The 21,414-nt window shown below is 47.0% G+C and overlaps 1 protein-coding gene across 10 annotated transcripts in view; it reads right to left on the minus strand.

Moving 5' to 3' along the window:
- SLC4A4 (solute carrier family 4 member 4) overlaps positions 1–21,414 on the minus strand; it is a 237,630-nt gene that overhangs the window by 133,694 nt on the left and 82,522 nt on the right. For all 10 annotated transcript variants that reach the window (XM_056354481.1, XM_056354489.1, XM_056354473.1 and 7 more), the window contains one exon: positions 12,179–12,358. In XM_056354481.1, coding sequence (XP_056210456.1) covers positions 12,179–12,358 — 180 coding nt within the window. The remainder of the gene's footprint in view (positions 1–12,178; positions 12,359–21,414) is intronic.

Genomic DNA, 21,414 nt, shown 5'->3' on the forward strand with positions numbered 1-21,414 from the left:
TTCAGAAATGTACTTAAAGGGAAAAATCATAACTACCGTACCTTTCTGGACAGAAGAACAACTAATGCTCTGTACCAGAGGCACTCAGTATTTGCCTGAACATCAGCACTGCCAGGAAGGATGACTTTCTGTTATTGTGCATGGGAGGCCCCGTGCACACCTACTGAGGGAGGAAGAGTTTAGCCCTACCTTTTATCACACCCTCCCAAAATCTGGATTTTGAAAGGGAATTTAAAAAAATCCAAACAAAAAAAAATCCTCACCTTAGCTCCTTTCCCAGCTGGCACAAGCAAGGAATGAAAGCTCGGCAAAGATATGAAAGTTTTACTCTGTGACAGAAGGAGGTATTAAAAACACACTTCCATAATTATTTTAGAAAACATACCAAAAGGGGGAAAGGGGGAAATGTAACACAGGAGGGGTGCAGGCAAGAGCAGGGGAGCATACCTGGCAGCAATAGAAGCTGCACCGTTTGCTTACCCAGAAACAGGGAACACAAAGCAGCTGCCTGCTCCTCGCAGCCTCCAAGAGCCACCCACTGGCTGATGGGCACCTGAACGGACCAGCTCTTGGGGCTGCCGGCCTCCAGCTGCACAGCAAAGTCAAACCAAGAGCACCAGACAGGCTGGGACCATCCTGCACTGGAAGCCCCGTTTCAGCCATACATTAACATAAATAAGGCAGACGTTACGTGTAAGCGAAGTGCAAAGTGTTTTAAACAAACCTAAGTTCATAAGAAACTCTTAAGTGATTGGCACATGCACAAGTCAAGGTAAAAAATAAAAAAACAACCCAACACTTCAGTCAAGAGGTGTTGCAAAGAAAGCGATTTTTTTAATTAGCTGTCTGAAAAAAAACCTGTATTCTTGCCAGGAAGAAAAAGAAAGCTTTTGCCTAGGGTGACAGTTCAGATCCAGACCCAACCTATCACTGGGTGCCTTCATCCCATCCAAGTGCTTCAGTGGGAGTCATGAGTCTTGGCAGTGGGAATAGAGGCACAGGAACAACAGAAACACCATCCAGACCATCTCCCACTGGCAAGAGTCGGAGGAATTAACCAGGGAAAGAAAGTTGCATTTCTTCAAGTCACTGCTTGAAGTGCCTCCCTCCTACGCAGCTCCTCTCTGTCACTCCCACGCCTACAAGAAGTCCTCCTCACTGCCAGTCAGCCATGTCTTCAAGTACCCTTTCCTTACGCCCCCTCTCCCTATCTTTCCTTTGGATTTTTTGAGGTCACACTCTTCCCTGAACCCACCCATAAGCCCCAAAATAGCCATCTTGAATCCTAACACAACTCCGAGTTTGTATCCCCTGGCGTGAAAGGCAAGAGAGCTTCCTGACCCCACAATATCACAGAATGGTTTGGGTTGGAAGGGACCTTGAAGATCATCTAGTTCCAACCGCTGCCGCAGGGACACCTCCCACCAGCCCAGGCTGCTCCCAGCCCCGTCCAGCCTGGCCTTGAGCACTGCCAGGGATGGGGCACCCACAGCTGCTCTGGGCAGCCTGGGCCAGCGCCTCACCACCCTCACGGTGAAGAATTTTCTTCCTAGTATCTGATCAAAGTCTACCCTCTTCCACCTTAAAACCAATCCCCCTTGCCCTATCGCTACAGCCCCTTGTAAAAAGCCAAAATGAGGCAACCGAAGGGACCCAGCCTTAGAGGAGCCTGACCCATGAGAAGAAGGTCCCTCATCCAACACTCCGAGCCAGGACGCGGTCAGCTGTACCCTGTCCAGCCCAGTAATTAGGGCTCTCGCCCTGCATTACACAGCCTCTCCTTTGCAGGTGGCGCTGCCGGCAGGGCTGTGCCAGCAGGGCTGTGCTGTGCCAGCCGCTGGCTCCGCGGGCACTGCCCTCCTCACCGGCACCCTTCCCGCAGCCCGCCATGCCCTTCCCCACCTCCTCACCCCTCGCAGCCTCAGACGGGCCCCCACGTGTGCAATCGAAGCCGTAATTACTTCTGCGTTTACCTCTGCAGTTGCGCTACCTGTGACCTAAATACACTGCTGGCAGCATTAAGGGATCCAAGGGGCAGAAGGCTGCACACTTCGGCTCACTGCACCACCTCTGATCCACCCGCCAGGCTGCTCTGCAGGTACCAAAGTATCAAAACTTCCCTTACATTTGTGGGAAAGTCTCCCTGGCCATCTTCCCTTACATAAAATATTAATATAAAAAAAAAAAAAAAAAAAAAAAAAAAAAAGCAGCAGCTTTTTGGCTACCCTGCATGATATTTTTCAAAGGCTCTCAATGCTGCTCTGCCGATGCTCTTACTGTGGTGAGCTGAAGCTACAAGCTAAAATCCCACGCCATGTCTTCAAGAGCCAGGAAAGAAATTGGATTGATGAAAAAATCCACCACCACTAATAGAAAGAGGACTCTTGGCACACCCCTGACTGTGCTGCATCTGCTCTGCTAAGTAGGTACATTTATTTCAATCCTGTAGCTGTCTCCTGCTATTTATAGCTGCTAGCTTAATGAACTTTCAGGGTAGACACCAAGCCTGAGCCGTTCTAAACTGATGTTTAAATAGCCTTGTTGAATTAACTCGATCTCATTAGGGATGGACTGTTCCACAGTTGGACTGGCCACATCCACTCCTGACTGGAAAACAACTGGGACATTCTCCATAACGTAGGATCTTTTCCCGCAAGGCAGGCACGCTGAGCTCGGTAGCCGTAGCAGAAACGTATAGTGAAACCAGCCTGCACACCAGGAGATAAGACGACTGTTTTAGAATGGCCAAAGAGACTGCAAACAGGTGGGTTTTTTTGTTGGTGGTTGTTTGTTTGTTTTTAAGAGACTTACAACTAAACAGCCACGTCACACTCCGCTTTAGGACAAAGAGGAGCAACTCTCTCCCAGGCACAGGCATTTTGACAAGGATGCCTGGGCTTGGGCTGCAAGCAGGTGGACGTACAGACCAGGCATGCTGTGTTCTCCTCAAATGGCCCTATTGCTTCTGTGACCCTGCACGCAACTTGTTTCCCATTTTCTGCAGAAATGAAGAGGCAATTTTGTACTGGAAAGCTGCAAAGCTTGCTCTTTGTCAGGAGAGACCGGCCACAGAAAGCCTGGAAAACCCCTGCCCAATGCATTGTGGTTGTCAAATGGATCACATTTAAAACTAGAAAAAGATGGTTTCCACACACTGGTGGGCTCAGATTGTGTTTTTCACAAGTGGTTTCAAATAGAGCCTTGTCTCTGTTTCGGAGGCAGTGCCAGGGACGGAGCCTTCCCTCTGTTCCTCAGCTCCCTGGACACGGAGGCTTGCTCCGACACACCGCGCGCTCCACAGCACGTCCCTCAGCATGCCGTTATGTCTATTTCACCCATTGCCTTTACCAGAGCCCACTTCGGCACCCCATTTAGGTGCAAAACGGTATTTCAGGCCTTGTATAAGCAAACGTCACATCTTGTTCTTGAGCGAAGGGCAGACAGACATCAAAACATGATGGTTCTCAAGAAATGTGAAGCATGAGGTGAGCAGATCATAACATAGCCACTGGTGGGGTAGTCAGCAATCCAGAAGCACGTGCATGCTCAGGTCTTAGAGACTTCAACAGAGTTATGGAGGTGATGAAGCACTTGGAGAATGGAGAGCACAAAGAAATCGAAAGGCATCTCAGCCCCATAGAAGGGCTCTCTTTGCTGATAAACATCCCGCTGGTGAGCGAGAGGACATAGCAAAAAAGCAGAGCAGCTCACCCTCTGGGGATGCCTGGCCAGCACCACTCAGAGGTACTGCACTCGACAGACAGATGTTAGAAAACTATTTATACACACACACAGTGCACCACACTCTTACCAAGGCACTTAGACCCTTAGGCCCACTACAAGACCTGAAGAACCTGAAAGGACCAGAAAATGTATTTGTTATGTGAGAAGCAAACCGTAACGTAAAGGAAAATAAGGATACTAACACCATCAAGTCCAAGGTGTCCCACACCAACCACAAGCAACAGACAAACCATTGTGCTTGGATTAAAAATGAAAAAAACTCCACTTAAACAGATCAGCATGGTGAATTCACGCTAAAAGATTGCTCACCATGACACCTTTTATATTGCTAGGCACATCAATAAACCAAGCACTGATTAACTAGTTAAAAATAAAAAAGAAAAAAAAAAAGGTGTCAACTGATGTTGCAAGATCTGCCAGGTTCAGACAATCTATTAGAGATGATTACAGCTCACTCTCCATGTCAAACATCCTCCCGAGCACTACTTAAATGCAGCTATTCAGCAGCAAAGCCTTACCCAGCATACCCAAAATTGACAGCAAGCTTCAAGCAAGCAGGATTCTCTAAAGTTCCAGCCTTCCTAACCCCAGATTACACAGAACTTACTTTTGAGAGAAGGCTGCATTTTAAATTAGAATTGTTACAACAGGTGCCTCTCAGCCCATAGTGAGGGATGCCGCTTGGCAGTCGTTGCAGAGGGACAGAGCAGTTGCCGACATAGCAAACCTGATCCATCCAAACCAGACCTCACCTTCGCTGGGAGAGATGCACTCCATCCTGAATGACAGCGCGAGCCTCAAAGAGCACCTTCATCAACTGACTCTGCTGCAAACCTTTTCTCTTTCAGCAGAATGCTCCTCCTAACCCACATCTGAGGGCTCCGGAGAGGTGTTTTTTTTCCACTAAAACCTTCAAGAACTACTGCTGGTGGGTGGAAGAGGAATTTCTCTGAGCGAACTGCAAACCTTTACAAACCTTTGATGGGGTGACATATCATCCCTTCCCTCTCTCTTGCTATACGGGTCCTCCAGAAACCACTCCAACAGCCAGATCCAGATTTTCAACCTCTTTTCCCCGTTTCTGGTTTTGTGTCCTGTAAACAGGATCACAGTTACACCCTTCCACCAGGAAAAAAAACCCTTCAGTATGTTTAGCTCGCGTGTGACCGCATGCAGAAGAGCTGCAGCTCACAGTGTGAAATGAAAGAGACGGCCTCAGCTCACAACCGCTCACCCCTCCTTTAGGGCTTTCCAAAACTGAAATTCTGCAGTTGTATTTACCCACCCGTCAACATCCTGACTCCTGTCAGGAATCAGGTTTTACCCTCTTCACAGATGCTAAGAAAATTCTATTACAACATGCAGTTTATTCGTTTCATGGGCCCCTTGTTATTGCTGGTTGCTTTTGGGTGCCAGTCCCTTGCTGAACCCGCTGCCAAAGCCGAGCATCACAGACATTTCTGAAGTCCAGCACTGCACGGGGCAGAGCGCCCTGAATGGCCATTTCCAGTAAACCAGGAACACGAAATTCCCTTTCCTCGCACTCAGTTTTCTTAAGTGTTATGCTGATTTTAGGCAAAACTCTGGCAAAGACAATTTTTCAGACCCACAAGTGGTTTTAACAAAAACAGCCAGCAAACCATACAGTGGGGCAGCAAGGCTTTACACCCCACAACTTGTGGGCTAAAACCTTTATACTTGGCCAATAGCAATAACATATCCTTAAAGGAAAAAAACGAATCTTGCAGCCCTTCAGAAAAGGGAACTCCTGAAGAAGGCTCCCCCTTGGTCTGTAAAGGCAGGGCGTTTACATATACAAAAATGTACTCATATGCATGTGAAGTACTATGCTTAGAGCGAGGATGAAGAAGTTCCATGTTTACAGCTGAAGAGTAACGTCAGCAGGCAGCTTACTGTCCCATCAAAACAAATTCCTTCTTTATCCTTTTTCCACGTAACGTTGTCAGAAATGAGAGTGGAAAGAGGCTGAAGTCAGGCAGCCAACGAGACCTTGTGATACAGAGGAGAAAGACCTCACAAACAGAAGATGCTGCAATCCACTCGCCTACTGCCGCCTTCCCATAGCTTGTGAGCAAAGGCTCACATGCCGCCCAAACCTGCAAGCTGCGTTAACCAGCTCTGCAAAATGTTACCAAGCAGAGCAGAGTGAGCATCACCTCGCGTGAATGTGGGGCACCTAGTGCCGTGCCCACGTGTTCTCACCCCTAGTTTTTAAACTGAGAACAAGGAAAACTGAAAAGCAAGTGATACTTCTAGTTACCATCCTGAAAATAAGGTTTGAGGATGTTTATTGCCAGCTAGCTTTAAAATCGCTCCGAAGGACAGAAAAGTTTCAGTCTTTTTTCTTGCCTGTGTTACTAGCATCATTTTTGCGATCATTTAATGTAAAATGGTTAGGTGTACTGAGGCGTAGTATTGCACATCATCACTATAGCTTATACCCCTAGTCCTTGGCTACATGTGAAACTCCCCAAGATATTTTGGAAAGGGACAGGTATTTTATATTTTGGGCTTCCTGCTCTCTGTTTGCTTGGAATCACCTTTGCCTCTAAAAGGACTTTTTACCCCAGCCACTGAATTCAGAGCCGTTAAGACACACCGGCAGCTTCTCACCTTCCAGAAGCCACAGGCCATGCACAGATCAACTGAACAAAGACGAGAATTTCCACTCCGTCACAGAATCATACATTTTTCTATTTCAGTTTCTTCTGACACAGCAATTGTTCACCCCAGCCCAAGCCTGCATCCCATATTCCAAGCACTTCTGTTCCAAACGCACTATCACAGTTTCAAAATAGAGAGATCCGTATCTTCATTAACGCGCACCTTCGGCACATGCTGCACATGTCTGAGGGAGCTTGGCCATGCCAAGGACAACCCAAGCAAGTTCTGCACAAGCACGGGCACCCCTGCGGAGCACCTCTTACTGCTGTGTACGTAAACACAGTGTCTACACACTGCCTGCTACGACAGCGCTTACCGACAGACATGATTTTGTTGGGTTCCAGCCAGGGAGGTGAGCCAAATCCACTTGGAGGGCAACCAGGCAAGGCGAAGAAACCCCTTCCCAGATCAAGCAGAGATGCATTTCCTCATGGGAAAATCTCTGCATGTCTGTAGTAAAGAATGAGGAAGAGGGAAACAGATTCAGATCACAGCCTGTCCTGAAGAAGAAGCTTGTGTCTGCTTTCCTTGTTCCTCCCTCGTCTCACACCTTGCAGGTAACAGCAAACTGCGCCATCCACCTCACGCCGAGATAAGCGATCGGCCGACCTGAGGAGGCAGAACCAGGCCTGACCCCTCTGCCCACGCCAGCTGAGAAGCCTCCCGTGGCTTTCCACCATCGGGTCTCTCCTCTGAGCAGCTGAGTCTTTCCTTCACCCCACCAAGCGCATTAACCGTGGTTAATCACAGACCGATCGAATACGCCCAAAATGCTGGCAGGTCAATGCTCCAGCCGTTAGCACTACAAAAATTACTAAACCTTCTCTCTGAAAACCCCTTTTTATCCATCGCCTCTCAACATGTTATCCATCCCCTTCTGCTGTGCTCTGACAGCATAGATCTTCACCTGTTTTCCAACCCCTAGGTGTGTTTTAGGCAGATTAGAAGGTATCTAAAGCTCGCTTACTAGCAACACAGTAGCGCGTGCGTTAGTTCATTTATTTATTTATTTATTTAACCTCCAAAACACTTGTACGCCAGCTTCCTGGATGGTGCACAACAACTGCTGGTAAAATGTATTTCCTCCTTACCAGTTGTAAAAGGCAACCAGGGCCAGGCTGGTTAAAGGAGGTGGCTTTGGAAATCAGGCGCTGGTGCGCTGCATCTGGAAGACAGGATCTGTAACAGCCTGGGGTTCAGGGAAGCCCCGGCTCAGCTAGCAGCGCGTCAGCAGTCCTGCCAGGGAACAAGGGTGTCAACTCCCATCTTCTCTCCAAGGGCAGAGACAGCCCCTGCAGGCCTGGAATATACTGAAAGGGCTCTGCAGCGGGAACGCCGCCTTCCAGCCTCCTCCTCAGCGTATCAGAGAACATCCCTGTCTGGATTTTTGAAGGAGGCATCTTTCCCAAGCAATAATTTACTCGGGATAAAACATATTCATACACATTCCATTTCCCTAACTCCCTCCAGATGGGAGAGCTGAATTGTTGTGTATAAACTACTAGAGTTTGGCTTGTTTGACTGAACTGGACACAGATTAGAAAAAAAACCCAAAGGACTGACATTTCCAGACTGCACCAATTCCCAAATACAGGAGCGCAGCTAGACCAGTTTTGAACTGGAACAAAATGTTTCTAGGAAAGGTCTGCATTTCTGGACCTGTTTATTCTCTTGCCCATATTCACAGGCATGTTTCATCAGGTTCACCTGTTGTGGGACAAGCAGCTTGACCTGGTGAGTCAAATCCAGATTTGGTCAATGGCTGATCACACAGCTTTCACCAGAAAAGCTGAGAAATCATCTTCAGGTGAGATGCCTAGGTTTTAGGCTTCATCGTCCTTAGGGACAGATCAAGAAATAAAATTCATGTATCAAATCAAAGCTGACTAAAGCTTTCTACTCTGCAAAAACAGAGCCCTCGGTACATGGAGACAATCCAGGAGTTTCCTCAACTTGCAGGAACTACGTTAACGACTAGGTTATGAAAGAGTTTGCAAATCAAACTTTATATCCCTGTCCTTGTATTCGAAGATGAAATCAACTATTGATTGTACACAAGCTGAACTGAGAGCATCCAATACCTGGCCAAGTTAATAACTGCAAAAATCATCAAAGAGAAAGAGCTATACAAATTCTGGATTTTATCAACTGAGATGCACTGTACCTTTCCTCAAAATGCTTGCGTTTTCTTTGTGTAAAACTGGATTCTGCTTGTTTTAAAACATAGTTAACAAAACAGGATCTACGAACCCAGAACCTTCCAGTTCTAAGGAAAAGACTGAAATGCCCTCCAGTTCCCCCTTCATCTCAGCAACAACTACATAAACAGCACTTTCACCTTATTGTCTCGTTAAGCTTGCGCACACCCATCACCTCCTCCGCAGCCCTTCTGAAAGCAGTGTCCTACACGCTACACTAACAAGCCAGCACTCATCGAGCCTCCCTCTCTGCCGGGTACCTGCAGCACGCGTGAATCCGACCCCGTTTGTTAACAGTGAGCAGAGCCGCTGGTTGCCACCAGCCATCACGCAAAGGGGTGTTATGCAAAGGTCATTAACACAGCTGTCCCAGCAGTCCTTAATCCCGGGAACTGCAACACCCTCGCTCTTCTATTCTTGGGCCCCTTCGCCAGAAAGGCGCTGAGCTGCATAAGACGGCACGGCGGGCTCAGGATTTCCTCTTCCCTTGGCGCCCAGCACCACTTTTTTTTCTTGTCCTCTTCTGACGACATGGAAACACCGCGTACCCCACGCACACACCCAGCAAGCCCCTGCGGAGCTGGCCTAGCTCTGACACACGCAGCCCCGTTATAATCACCCATCCCTGCAAAATCACCTCAAGTATGTTAAACTAATGCCCACTCTCTGGTTGTCTCCACGCTCTGCATTTCACTTCTTTCTTGGTTTCTGGTTTGTTTTTGGTTTTTTCCTCCTCTTCAAATTAAAAAAAGCAAAATGCAAAGCCCTCTCCTTCCTGGCCACAATGCAGCCGCTGGCCAGCCAGCACTCCTACTCCATAGCAAGTGCCTTCATTCTGTCCCAGCTCTACTGAACCACACAGCCCTAACAGATATTTCAGCTTCTGATGCCACAGACTCTCTACTGACAGACGTCTCAAATCTATGTAATAGATTTAATTTCAGCTTTCTCTCAACCTCGCTAAAATTGCTGTTCAAGATTCCCCAGTTCTTTATTCCTAATATTCTTTTGAAACTGAATTTGAGCTACATACCCCTTGTTCACTTACTATTGACAAATGAAGATTAAAGAGACAGGGTTATAACTGAGATTTCTTGCTGTGGTTGCCAGCAATGAACATCAGACTCAACTGGAGCTGGCAAGCTTTGCCTGAAGAGAACTGGTCTCCTCTTGGACACACTTCCCGTGAATGGGAATGGCTGTACACATGGCACACATAAGCCATTCAGACCCTCAAAAAGCCTTCAGCAAAGTTCCAGTAAGAGACATCTAAAGCAGGAACAGTCTGAATATCCAGTGACTGTCTCAGATGGGCAACCACCTAAGGGACAGAAAATGAAATGGAAACAAAGAGCCGTTTATAAATGATGGAGACCATCAAAAGCAGAACAGCAGCAATTTCTGAAGGAAGCCTGGCATCACTACATAGGCAGAACTAAAGAAGAAAGGCTTGTCAGCAAGAAGAAAAAAAAAAAAGTATAGGAAACGAATAATTCAGGTCAGCTATGAAGACCAGGGTTTCAGAAGGGAAAAAAAAAACTCTGGGGATACGAGGCAACATGTAATTCAATGTTTGGAAATTCAAGACAGTAATCTGAACTACACCTATCCTTTACAGTGTTCTAAATTAACTGTGCCAGCTCGTAAAAAGATCTGGCCACCAGCGCAAAACAGCAAGCCCTTGCAAGAACCTGGTAAAGTATCCGGACACATGAGATGGTGAACAATACAGAAAAAAGTTACAAATGATGTAGTATTAATGCTATTGCATGGGACATCTGGAACACTGTGTGGTACTTAAGTGGTCCCACTCCAAAAACACGTAGCACAAAAGGTCAGGGTGGAAAAGACTATGGGGAAATTCTCAGATGGAGAGAGATGGAAGGATTGCACATTCTCACATGCAGATCTAAGAGCAGACAAGAATATACTGACCTGTAGAAATGCTAGAGGAAAAAATACCATTAACTCTTTCTCAAATGACACAAAACAGAAACAATGATGAACAAAATGAAAGGCAGAAAATCAAAACCTGATGGAAGAAAGCGGTTTTTCGATCATGGGCACAATTAGCCTATGGAAACAATTCCCCTAGGATACTGATACATCCAGAAGCCAAGAAGGAACTCCTACAGATCTGGTCACCTGCACGCCAAAGAAGAACAGAGATGTAAATATAAAGTATATAAATACAAAACCTAAACTTAAAACATCTAGAGTTCTTGAAGACAGGTAATTATGTCTTTCCATGTAAAATCAACTCCTCATTTCGGAGTACTGACAAGAAAACTTCCTTGGGACAAGGAGGGAACTAGAGTTACGAAGAACAAATGGACGCTGTGACTTGCCTGCCTTCCCAGGTGCTGCTCCTGCACCACCAAGAGCAGCAGGCCCTGGACTAACGACAAGACTGATCCGATCCTGTGCTACTGTCTTTATATGCAGCGACCACCCAGCAACACAATTTCAAATTTGCCTGTTTCTTCAATCGAAGATCAGGTGGTATGACCCCTGCTTGCTCCTCTCTCTCTCTCGCACAGGAAGCATTTTCCCCAGTTACAAATCACCTCTTTAACGCAACTCCGAGCACCTGGAATTAGCCTCAACAACCTCAGCTAGGTCATATCCTGGGCTGTTCTCCTATATTCAAACCCTGTTAGCGTGTTCCCAGTTCCGCAGGCTGGCACCATCTCTCCCCCGTTTCTGTCTGAGCAGCCATCCCCCAGACCTCAGGACTAACTTGAGGCAAACGGAGAAGATGACAAGAGGAAAGGGACTTTATGACTGTCTCCTAGGACGTTACCAAAGAGCTGCAAGCGGTAAGGCTGCGATAGAGCTCTAGATAAAACTCTCTCTCCCCTGGTACACAATTTCAGTACGAATGGAGGTAGAGGGCATCCAAAACGGACCTCATTTGCCTACCACAATTTAACCCCTACAGATACTGAAACGTACAGGTAAAGCTACATTTTATTCTTCTTTTTGTATGCAAGACTTCAAACTGGTTAATTACTGAAGGGAAGACTTATTAGCACCACAAGTTAGTGATCCAATGAAGCCAGACCCCAAGGGGGTATGTTTCTATGTTTCTCACAGTCTATAGCACAACAGTCTTGGTGATTCTCATCAACCTGCGGCCACAAGGCTGCTTCTAGCTGGAACCACGGCGTGCTTGAATTCTAGAGAGGGTGCATGTCTTGAGAGCCAGGGCAGAAGCTGCAATAGATCTGTCCAGGCATCTACTCGGTCTTTGCGTTGCCTTGCTATCTCTTACAGGCAGTGTCAAATTGCTTTTTAAAATTTGGCCTGTTCCTGCCTGGCGTTAGCTCAGGAGCAGCCTCAAGGTGATACAGAGGGATGAAATGTCTGCTCCAGCCTGCGCCTTTTCCAAGCACAGCAACCATTCGACAGCAACTGATTAAGATTACTCCAACCCTGCAACACGAGAGGACTGTTTTCATGGATCCAGTTTCCTCCTCTGTGATCAGATCAGGAGCAGATCACCAGACAACAGAACATTGTAGCGAGTGACAAGTGAAACCAAAACTTACTGAGTGGTTTAAGGATGCTGCTGCTCGTCTCATCAGCATTTTCTACATCTGACTTGTCAGAGTAGTTCTCAGAGATTTTCTCCTTTTCTTTCTTCTCTTTGTGCCCAGGTCTTCTTCTATGACGCCTCCTTCTCCTATAGCTCTTCGGCACGTGGACCCCAATGTAAATGGTGTGATGACCTAGGGAACACAGGTACAGCAAATATTAACTTTGACTGTGCAGAGTTTGTGCATCACTGGCCAATACAGTCTGTGCTGCATTACATTTGCATAGGTAAGCGAACAGTCTTTCTTTGCTGGCCTAACATTGATCAGTACCAAGTTTCTTGTCTCCAAACATGAGCTAGAAGCTCTGTAGCTACCATTTAGAAAAGTATTTTTTGTACAACCATTTCTGAGCGTGCATGCCGGTGCAGACCCTCTGATAATTATTCTGTCCTTGTGAGTCATTTAAAAATAAAAATCATCACCACAGAAGGCCATCATACTCATTTTGCAATATTGAATACAGTGCTCTTCAGAATCATTCTACATTAATTTTCCCGTTTGTTTTACCAAACAGACTGGCTAGACTTCACACCTAGCTTGTGCAAACTGACCCAACTTAATTGAAGAGCTTAGAGCAACAAAACCTACATCACTTGACTAAGCAGTCCATTGCACAACAAGTGTCAAAGGACCATTAGGGTATTATTATAACACAGCAGATGAGGAAGGGCTACTAATGTAAGTTAATGTAAACTTCTAAGTACTCAATGCTTTCCAAACTAAAAATTAAGTAATAGAAGACTCAGTGCCAAATTTCATATGCTGACTGTAAACACAAAGTGTGCCTTTTCCCTTTCATACAGGCTTTCATTGCAAACCAAAGTGCTTGAACTACATTTGCCAGCTGTTATGTCTTTTTTGATAATGAGTTTGGTAAAAACGTTTTATTTTCAGGGTTTTCTGCACTTCTGCCAACTTGGGAAAAACCTCTTTCCTTGTGCTTATAGAAAGCACCTACATATCTTTTTTTCTGTGTCCAGATAATTCAGACACCTTACCACAAGCTGTAAAAACAGCTCCTTCAGATTTAAGTTGTGATAAACGACGGCTGTATTCTCTGCTTTTGACCAGATTTGGTTCCCCCACTCATGTCTCAGTGTAGCTCAGCAAAGTCTCTGATAAACACGCGTGCCCTACTACTGACTACAGCACATTTATCCGAGCGAATGAGCCACAAAACGCACGTAAAAACAATTGTATTTATCTGTAGGCACAGTCATTTACTCCTGCTCACGGTGGAGTGTTTCTGCAGAGCTGTCCCTCTGCGGAGTCACCGTCTCGGTCATCTCACATCCATCTATTCTTAGCAAGTGCTTATGCCTTGCATGAATGCACGGCTATTAACACACCCTGCAAGCATTCCAGATGACACAGTCGAGAGAAGGCAGCTTTTGAAGGGCTGCACTCCTTCCTGCAGCACTGTCCCACCCCGACCCTTTTGGTGGGTACCTCCCCAGAGGGGAGACACCCTGGAACAGCAGCCTTCGGATCCCAGCCTCCACGACCGCTGTGGCTTCCAGCCGGAGGCACAGGCACAACACCCCTCAGCGCTGACGCCAGCCAGAAGATCCTCAGCCAAAAGACCCTCTTGAAACACACTCCGCAATGTGAAATCACACCACTCCCGAAACCACAGGGACCTCTGCCAAACGGGTGGGCGCACAACAAGATGATGGCAGCAGCATCCAAAGCCAGACGAGCCTTACCAGACACGGAGCTCTGCAATGCCTCTCCATTCAGCTCGGAGCTGAGCCCACCTCTTTTGCAGCAGCCATACTCCCCTTTTGCTCAGGAATTAAGTCATGCGAGTAACCAAAGCCAGGCTTCGCTTGATAAATCAGTCACACACTTGGGAAAGCTAGAGAGAAAACCCGCCCTTGCCACCAACCCATCCCCACCCATTTTCCCACATTACGCAGTACGCGTTGCTCTTTTCCTCCACTCGCAAGCTGCACCCATTACCACCGTTGGCTTTTCAGCAGTGTTACAATGAACCACCTCTTTGCCAGCTGGGGGAAGCTGCTCTGGAAATGCCAGCGCAACCGCAAAGCCAGAGCCTGCAGCTCACTTCACCACTAAACATGTGTCTCTCATTCCTCGTCATGATAAATCCCATCTTTGAGACTGAACAACCCAAAATTTAGGCCCAAAATACTCGACTTCCATAACAAACTGACTTTTCAATGAAAAACAGCCCTGCATTTCAAATTCCACAGGCTCTTGAGGCCAGCTGTGAACTCTGGAGAGTCCTTCACCTTTTTCGCACGTGACCTTTCATACTGAAAGCATCCAAGGTCTTCCAAAAAAGCTGCTTGACCAGAGTGGCCCTCCTTAACAGCAGTTTTAGAACAGCTAACCGAGTTCCCCAAGGGCTTTGCAAATAACGGAACGATGAGCGGTATGCAAGGATGGGGCCAGAGGCTTATGAAAACAGCTCATGCCCTATGCATATTACACTGTCGTAGCCATTTACGCACACGCCATATAGCCCAGCCAGACTACTGAGGTACGCACGTCTGCAGCAGTAGCTCCTTTGAAAAGCAAACACAGAGGCCAGGTTAGACATTTCAAATGCATGCTGTGGTTTAGTTCCTGAAGCATAAAAAAAGCATCTGAAACAAAAGCTTCTTACAGACTGCATTTTGAGTTCTCAAAGACCAACAAAATATAAAGGAAAAAATAATTTTCTCCAATAGGATCACTCAAAAAATTATGTTCGCCCCCCCCTGCTCAGATGGCACTAAGTGTGATATATTTTGGCTCCAAAGGGACTTGTCACACGAATATTGCAATGGAAAGCAGAGGCTTATAGAGAAATTGCCTTTCTCTATGGTGCGACAGCATCTGTGATGGCCCTGGGATGGATCACATCACCTTCTGCTGGCTAGGCTACAGCAATGCCCTGGTTTCACCTGGAAGAGAGTTAATTTTCTTCTTAGTAGCTGGTGCAGTGCTCAAGTTTATGCACTGGTGGCAACTACGCAGAAGACCATACTAAATAAATAAAACAGATATACAGATATTAATATATATAGTGTCTATAACACCAAGATATAAATGAACAGCTATATAGGGTGAGTGAAAATCTCCCCGAGTGAAGTTACAGTTGTGATTTAGGCAGTATTATCTAGGCTGAGATATTAAAAGTCCACCACTTCGCGAGCACCTCCTGCTGCCACCGGGCGCCAGCAGCTGAACAACTGTCCGGTACAGTACCAGACACTAATAACTTGCCATCTCAGGGAGCAGGACAAAAAAAGAAACAGAAATCCGGGGTCGAGCGAGGTCCAAAAAAATCAGGCACAACAGTGACAGAAGAAAAGGGACCTGCATCTGCTGCCTCCAGCCCAGCGTGCCAGCACCACGATCTCTGGGACACGGGCTCCTGGCACGGAGCCACAGTGCCGAAGCTGGAGCTGTCTGCTGTGAGACCTTATGGATCAACACATGAAGGCAGGATTTCGCCCCAGCGCGTCAGAGGAAACCAGGGGAGCTATTCCAGTGACTGGAAACATCAGCTTTAGCATGGCAAGACAGCAAGAACGCCACGTAGGGACATCCAAGCACGAGCAGAAGCCATGGGGTAGGGGTGGCCCCAGGACAGCAGTGGCCATTCCCAAGGGATTCTTACAGCCAGGACCACATCCAAGAGCCAGATGCAAAATGATGGGGCAATTCTGGTAGCTGTATTAAAAGGATGTCTTCCTTTGAATCACTTTAATTCTGTGGTCAGCTTGATAATACAAACACATCATAGTAAGCCTGTGGTCTTAATACTTTAATATGCTGCCAACAGAACTGGACAATCTCTTTAATCTTTTGACCACGTGTGTGCAGTACAGATTTCAGTAATATGAAACTCAGTTATATGTATGCAGGCAAACATCTGCATTACTTAGCTGCTTTTCCCTATTCCGCCAGGGACAGAGTTACTTAACATTGCTTTTTTTCTCCTCTCCCCCCTCCCCAGCCTCCTCCCAGCCTGTTCAGGGAGGCCAAGCAAGACATTTTCCTTTTCTGCGTACTTGAAGTATTTGGCATCTGTTTGTATTGTTGCAAATGCTGAGATAAACTTCTAGGCTCCCTTCCCAAAGCGCCTGGAAGGAAACAATTGACACATACTCTCAATGCGCTAGGTTTCTGAGACATTTCCTACTCACCGGGGTAACACAGCCTTTCCCATGAGAACCACTGGCTACAAATGGCAATAACGCCCGATAAATGTAATGTGCCACGCACGCACCACGCTGTCATCCTGCAGCTTGGTGGAGGATGGGAAGTGAAGAGCCACAGGCTAAACTTCTCCTGGGAATGCAGGTCCCGCTCGGCCACAAGTATCTCTTGTACACCCAACACGGGCCAGCGGCCAGGTCCCCCCCATGGCCCCTCCGGCACTCACAGCCTTGTCTGGGGGCTGCTCCCACCACCCTCCCGCTCCCCACCGGGAAAACGGCCAGCCTCCACGCACGTCTCATTCGTTTTCAGAGCTGTTTTCGTTGACCAGAGGCGTGCATTTCACAACACGCATACCCCATAGGTAAGGCAGACAGCAAGACCTGCAGGTGAAAGTGGCACCTCTCTTGTTCTGAAGGACAGCGGTGGGGTCGTGGCTTCCTCAAATTCACACCTGCTGCAGCTGAAACTTTTGAAGTTAGCTCCTTGTGCCTGAGGAGAAACCCTACTGCACACCAAATTCAGAGGAAAATTGTTTCTTCTGATTATTAATAGAGCAAGAAGTAGTCGTCATCAGAGAGGTATTTCTCCCCCGGAAAAATTTTGGTTGAAACCACATCTTTTGATTTATTAAGAGCTATTAAAGAATAGTAGCTTATGATTCAGAGTCCAGATTTAGAGCCTGGGCACAGTAGACTCCCTGAGTCACTTTTTGCTGGTGAAAACCCACTCATGCATTACCAAACTAAAGTTCTGTAAAACGCAGCCTTCCCTCACCTGCCTGCAAGAGTATCTGTTCACCTCTCATCTCCATCCTGGCCCAGCATATGGTCTTGTTGACATCCTGGGAACAAAACTACCTGGGTCTCCAGCCGTGCCTGCTGCACAAGCTCAGGTGCTGAGCCCAGCAGTGCCCTGACAGCATGCACGGGAGCAAGCAGCTCCAGCCACACTGCCTCAGCATGCCAGGCCCCCGAGCATCTGTCTCGACACAGAGCCATGTCATTTCTTTTCTGAGTTATCCCAGTAAGGAAATGTGGGGGGTTAAAGAAGCGTAAACATAGGAGGGAAAAAAGCGAAAACAATAACAGTCACTATTATTAAAAAAAAAATAAAACCAGTAAGAAATCTGCAGGCTTGAAGTTGCCTGACCTGATAGAATTAGTTCCTTAGTTATTATATATATATATATATATTTATAATAAATATATTTATTTATTTTATATATATATTATATATAAATAATAAAATATATTTATATATAAAATTAGTAGCCAAATTTGCATTAGCATGGCCTGATCACCAGCTACATACAGAATCCTGGTCTCCTTTCAGGTGCTCCCTCCCCGTCACCCACTGAGGCTTGCAGAAATTTCTCAGCAGGAAAAGCCAGGACACATCACACCCAGCCGGTTCCTATACCTTTACACCTGTAATTCTGTCCAGGTGTTTTTGTAGTCACTGTGGCTGGAAGCTTCAGCAGCCTGTTGGTGAGGATCCTTTTCTGCCCAAGGAAGGAAGGGGGGCAACTGTTTCAGGACCGAGAGACAGGGTGTACGTGCAGCATGTGCCATGAGGAGCTGCCCTGTCCACTTCTACGTGAGGGGGAGTGCAGGTGGGGAAGACCCAGGACCAGCCTGGCATCCTCCACTTCGGATCCACTCAAGAACAGATGATAAAGAGAGCTTGGGATCTGCATGCACGAGGAGTGTGCTGGGAGCAGGGGAATTACTCTCTACGCAGTCATGTCAGCCCCAAACTGGACATCCCACAGCCTGACAAGCATGAGCCATCTATATATTTCAAACCATGCAGTTATTCATGCTACAATACAAGCGGCAAATGACAAAAAAACCCAATATCTATATGGAGAGAAATCCATAGTTCAAGTGGTGTTTCCCAAACTGGTTCTGAAACCATATTTGCCTTAAAGAGTGTTATCACCTCCTACCACACCCTTGGTAAGAAACCAGTTCCTCCCAGAAGACTCATATGGAGTAGACCCAATGTGTGACGCACTTCTGGAGAGCTGGAGAGCTCAAGTTTCTCACAAGTTTGAATTTAGGTGATTCTGGGGAGCTTCATCGTGCAACAAGAGTCCTTCCACAAAGCCTTTTGCATTGTATACTTCAACACATACATTGAATAGGTGATCAGTGGCCACAGTGGTAATCCCAAGCGTAGGGTACTACCAGAAAATCTGAGTTACATGACATGCAAACTGAAATCATAGCCTTAGCATGGGGGGAGGGAAAGAAAAAAAAAAAAAAGAAAGAAAAAAAAAAAGAAAAAGAAATGGTAAATCAGCAGATAGGATCAGATTATCTAGGTGTGGTGATACCTTGTGTGCCGGAGGTCTCAGCATTCACCTGGACACTGAGCTGAGTCTACAGCTTTCTGCAATCTTAGCACATGACCAAGTGCAGACTTTAAACCTGACACTGCGTACAACTGAAATGATTTTTTCACTGCAGATACCCACAGCCAAACGAACAAGCAGAAAGACATCACATTATTTATGATCCTCTTCATTTTTAAGCACTAATTCTTTTCAGAAAATGGTGACAGCAGAATGGCTTTTGCTTAGCAAAAACAAAACTTGGTCATTTGAAGAAAGGAGCTGAAATTTACAGGATCAAAGGATAAAGTCTGCCCAGTGCATAACATCTAAGAAGGAATCCCTTCCACATGACCTGGGTTGCTGAGACTTACAGCCTGGTCAGACTAGCCAGCCCATAAGGAATCTCAGACTGGCATCTTAGGAGGAAACAAGATCAAATCCTAACATTTAAAATTTATAAAGCAATGAAAATGAGCAGAGCATTAGTAACTTTCACCTGGCCCTTGGTTTTACTTTCAAAGCTCCTTTCCAAAGAACAGGGAGAGTTGCATTAAACCCAATCAGGCTTGGACAGGCTCATGTGGTTGTGATAGGCATGTCTACACAGCCAACCTCTTTCTCCACAAGCTTTGGCCACTCGCACCCATCAGCCGCATGTACCCAGGTGCTCGGAGAAGACTGGGACAGGTATTTCAGGCTGCCTAAACGTAGGGCTTTGCTGGGAACACCCCAGCCATTGAACTTCAGGGCACAGCTGACCTACAGCAAGACCCAGGCAGGTAAAGGTGTGCCCTTCTCTGCCCAGCTCCACAGCCCAGCTATCAGTCTCACGCCTGGATGGAACTGAAACCCAGCATACCCTCAGAGCAGGGAAGCTTTACTGATTGATGTGGCTTCTGACACATCCCAGAAACATGTGGCTTTCACTTCCACCGCTAACACGCTAACGGGTGCTAGCCCGATGCAACTTGCTCCATCCCCATGTATTTAGGAACCTGCACGCACCACAGCTCTGAAGTCACACGAGATGGGCAGGGGATGCAGCCCACCACACGCTCCGCCAGCAGATGACAGCACGGCACGGCACACCTTTGTGGCCAAGGAGAAGGTGTCGGCAGACTGCCAAGCAGACAGCGAGACATGGCACCAGCCAACACGTTGCTGGGATTGTCGTCAGGCTGGTGCAGCTTGTAGCGGCTGCTTTTCAGACCCGGGGGCGGCAGCAGAAGGGTACTTCTCATGTTGTGTGAGAATCATAGGAAATAAATGACATAAAAAGCTGAAGCCCCAGAAGGACAAATAAATCATAGGGATGATCTATTTTGAAGTGAAAGATACTAAAAGTAGCAATAAGCAAGTCCCAAACTAAGCCCTGCTTAGTTTCAAATCAGCTCAAGAAATAAGAACAAAAGGCCACGCCGTCACGTGCCCAGCACCCTTAACTCTCCCTGAGTTTTAAGAGGTGCTGGCGCTGGCAGAGGAGCGGGCGCAGGTCCTTCACCCCGACCGGCTCCACCACGCAGACCGTGGCTGTCACCCTGCACACCCGGGATGGGGCACACAGCCGGTGCGACACCCTGCTTCAGAGAACCGCTGGCACCAGTGGAACAGAAACAGCTCTCCCAGTCCTTCCCATACAACCAACCACATCTCACCTAAAAATTTTCCAGGAGTGATCAGAAAGACCCTTTGTTTCCACACAGATGAAAACACAGGCCCCAAAATCAACAGGCAAATGGGAACGTTTTCAGTGATGCATGAGGAAGATGTAAATTCTGGGTAGGAAAACAGACACGGCAATTCACAAGACCTGTCAGAGAATGTGGCTGGTTCATGCATGAGGAACAAGGAAGATGATGACTCCCCCTAGCACCGTGTAAGAGCTAAGTACTATTCCCATTCACACATATGAACGCAGACACAGAAGCTCAAAAGAAAACAAAACCAAAGCATATCCAAGTCTCTAGACGGGCTGGCCAGGCATACTCCCAGGCTCACCACTCTGTCCCCACAGGGTTTTCAGAACATCCTCATACTCAAGTGACTGATTTGCCATGTGAATAAAAACTTACTGATCAGGTGAGCAGCAGCAGGATTTATTGAGTACTTCAGTTGTTGAAATCTAGGTGAGATCTAGACAAGCTAACACAATAGTTGAGATAAAGTGCATTCAAATCCCTCCTTTTCCCCACAGCAAAATAGCAGAAACCACAGTTGAGCAGCAGAGCCACAGAAAAGATGCCTCTCCCTCCAAAAAGAGCCTGCACCACTGGAACAGGCTCAGCTCTTTGTGTCACAGTATGGATCTTCGTAGTGCAGAAACATGCCCTTATGTCTTACTGTGGTGATGCTCGGGTACAAAATCACCTCTCTGTAAGAGGTTCCCACGAAGGGAACCCCAAGTCTTTGGAGGGACTGAGCGCAGACCACCACAGGACCAGCAACAGCAGCGGATGGATGCCTACAGCTGGACGAAGGATGCTGGATAAGGGACTGGCTGGGAGAAGCAGAAGAAATCACATCTGTATGGAAAAGTCTGGAATCAAGGTAGCTGAAAAAAAGGTGAGATGAGGAAGAGCCTCTGGCAGAAGGGCCTTTAAAACAACAGTAGTATGCAAGAAGCTACTTCTTCCACGGTACGTGGCAACTAGCCAAAGAAAAGGGTCAGTGTCAA

This window comes from Falco biarmicus, chromosome 1, assembly GCF_023638135.1.
Source record: "Falco biarmicus isolate bFalBia1 chromosome 1, bFalBia1.pri, whole genome shotgun sequence".
Taxonomy (NCBI): Eukaryota; Metazoa; Chordata; class Aves; order Falconiformes; family Falconidae; genus Falco; species Falco biarmicus.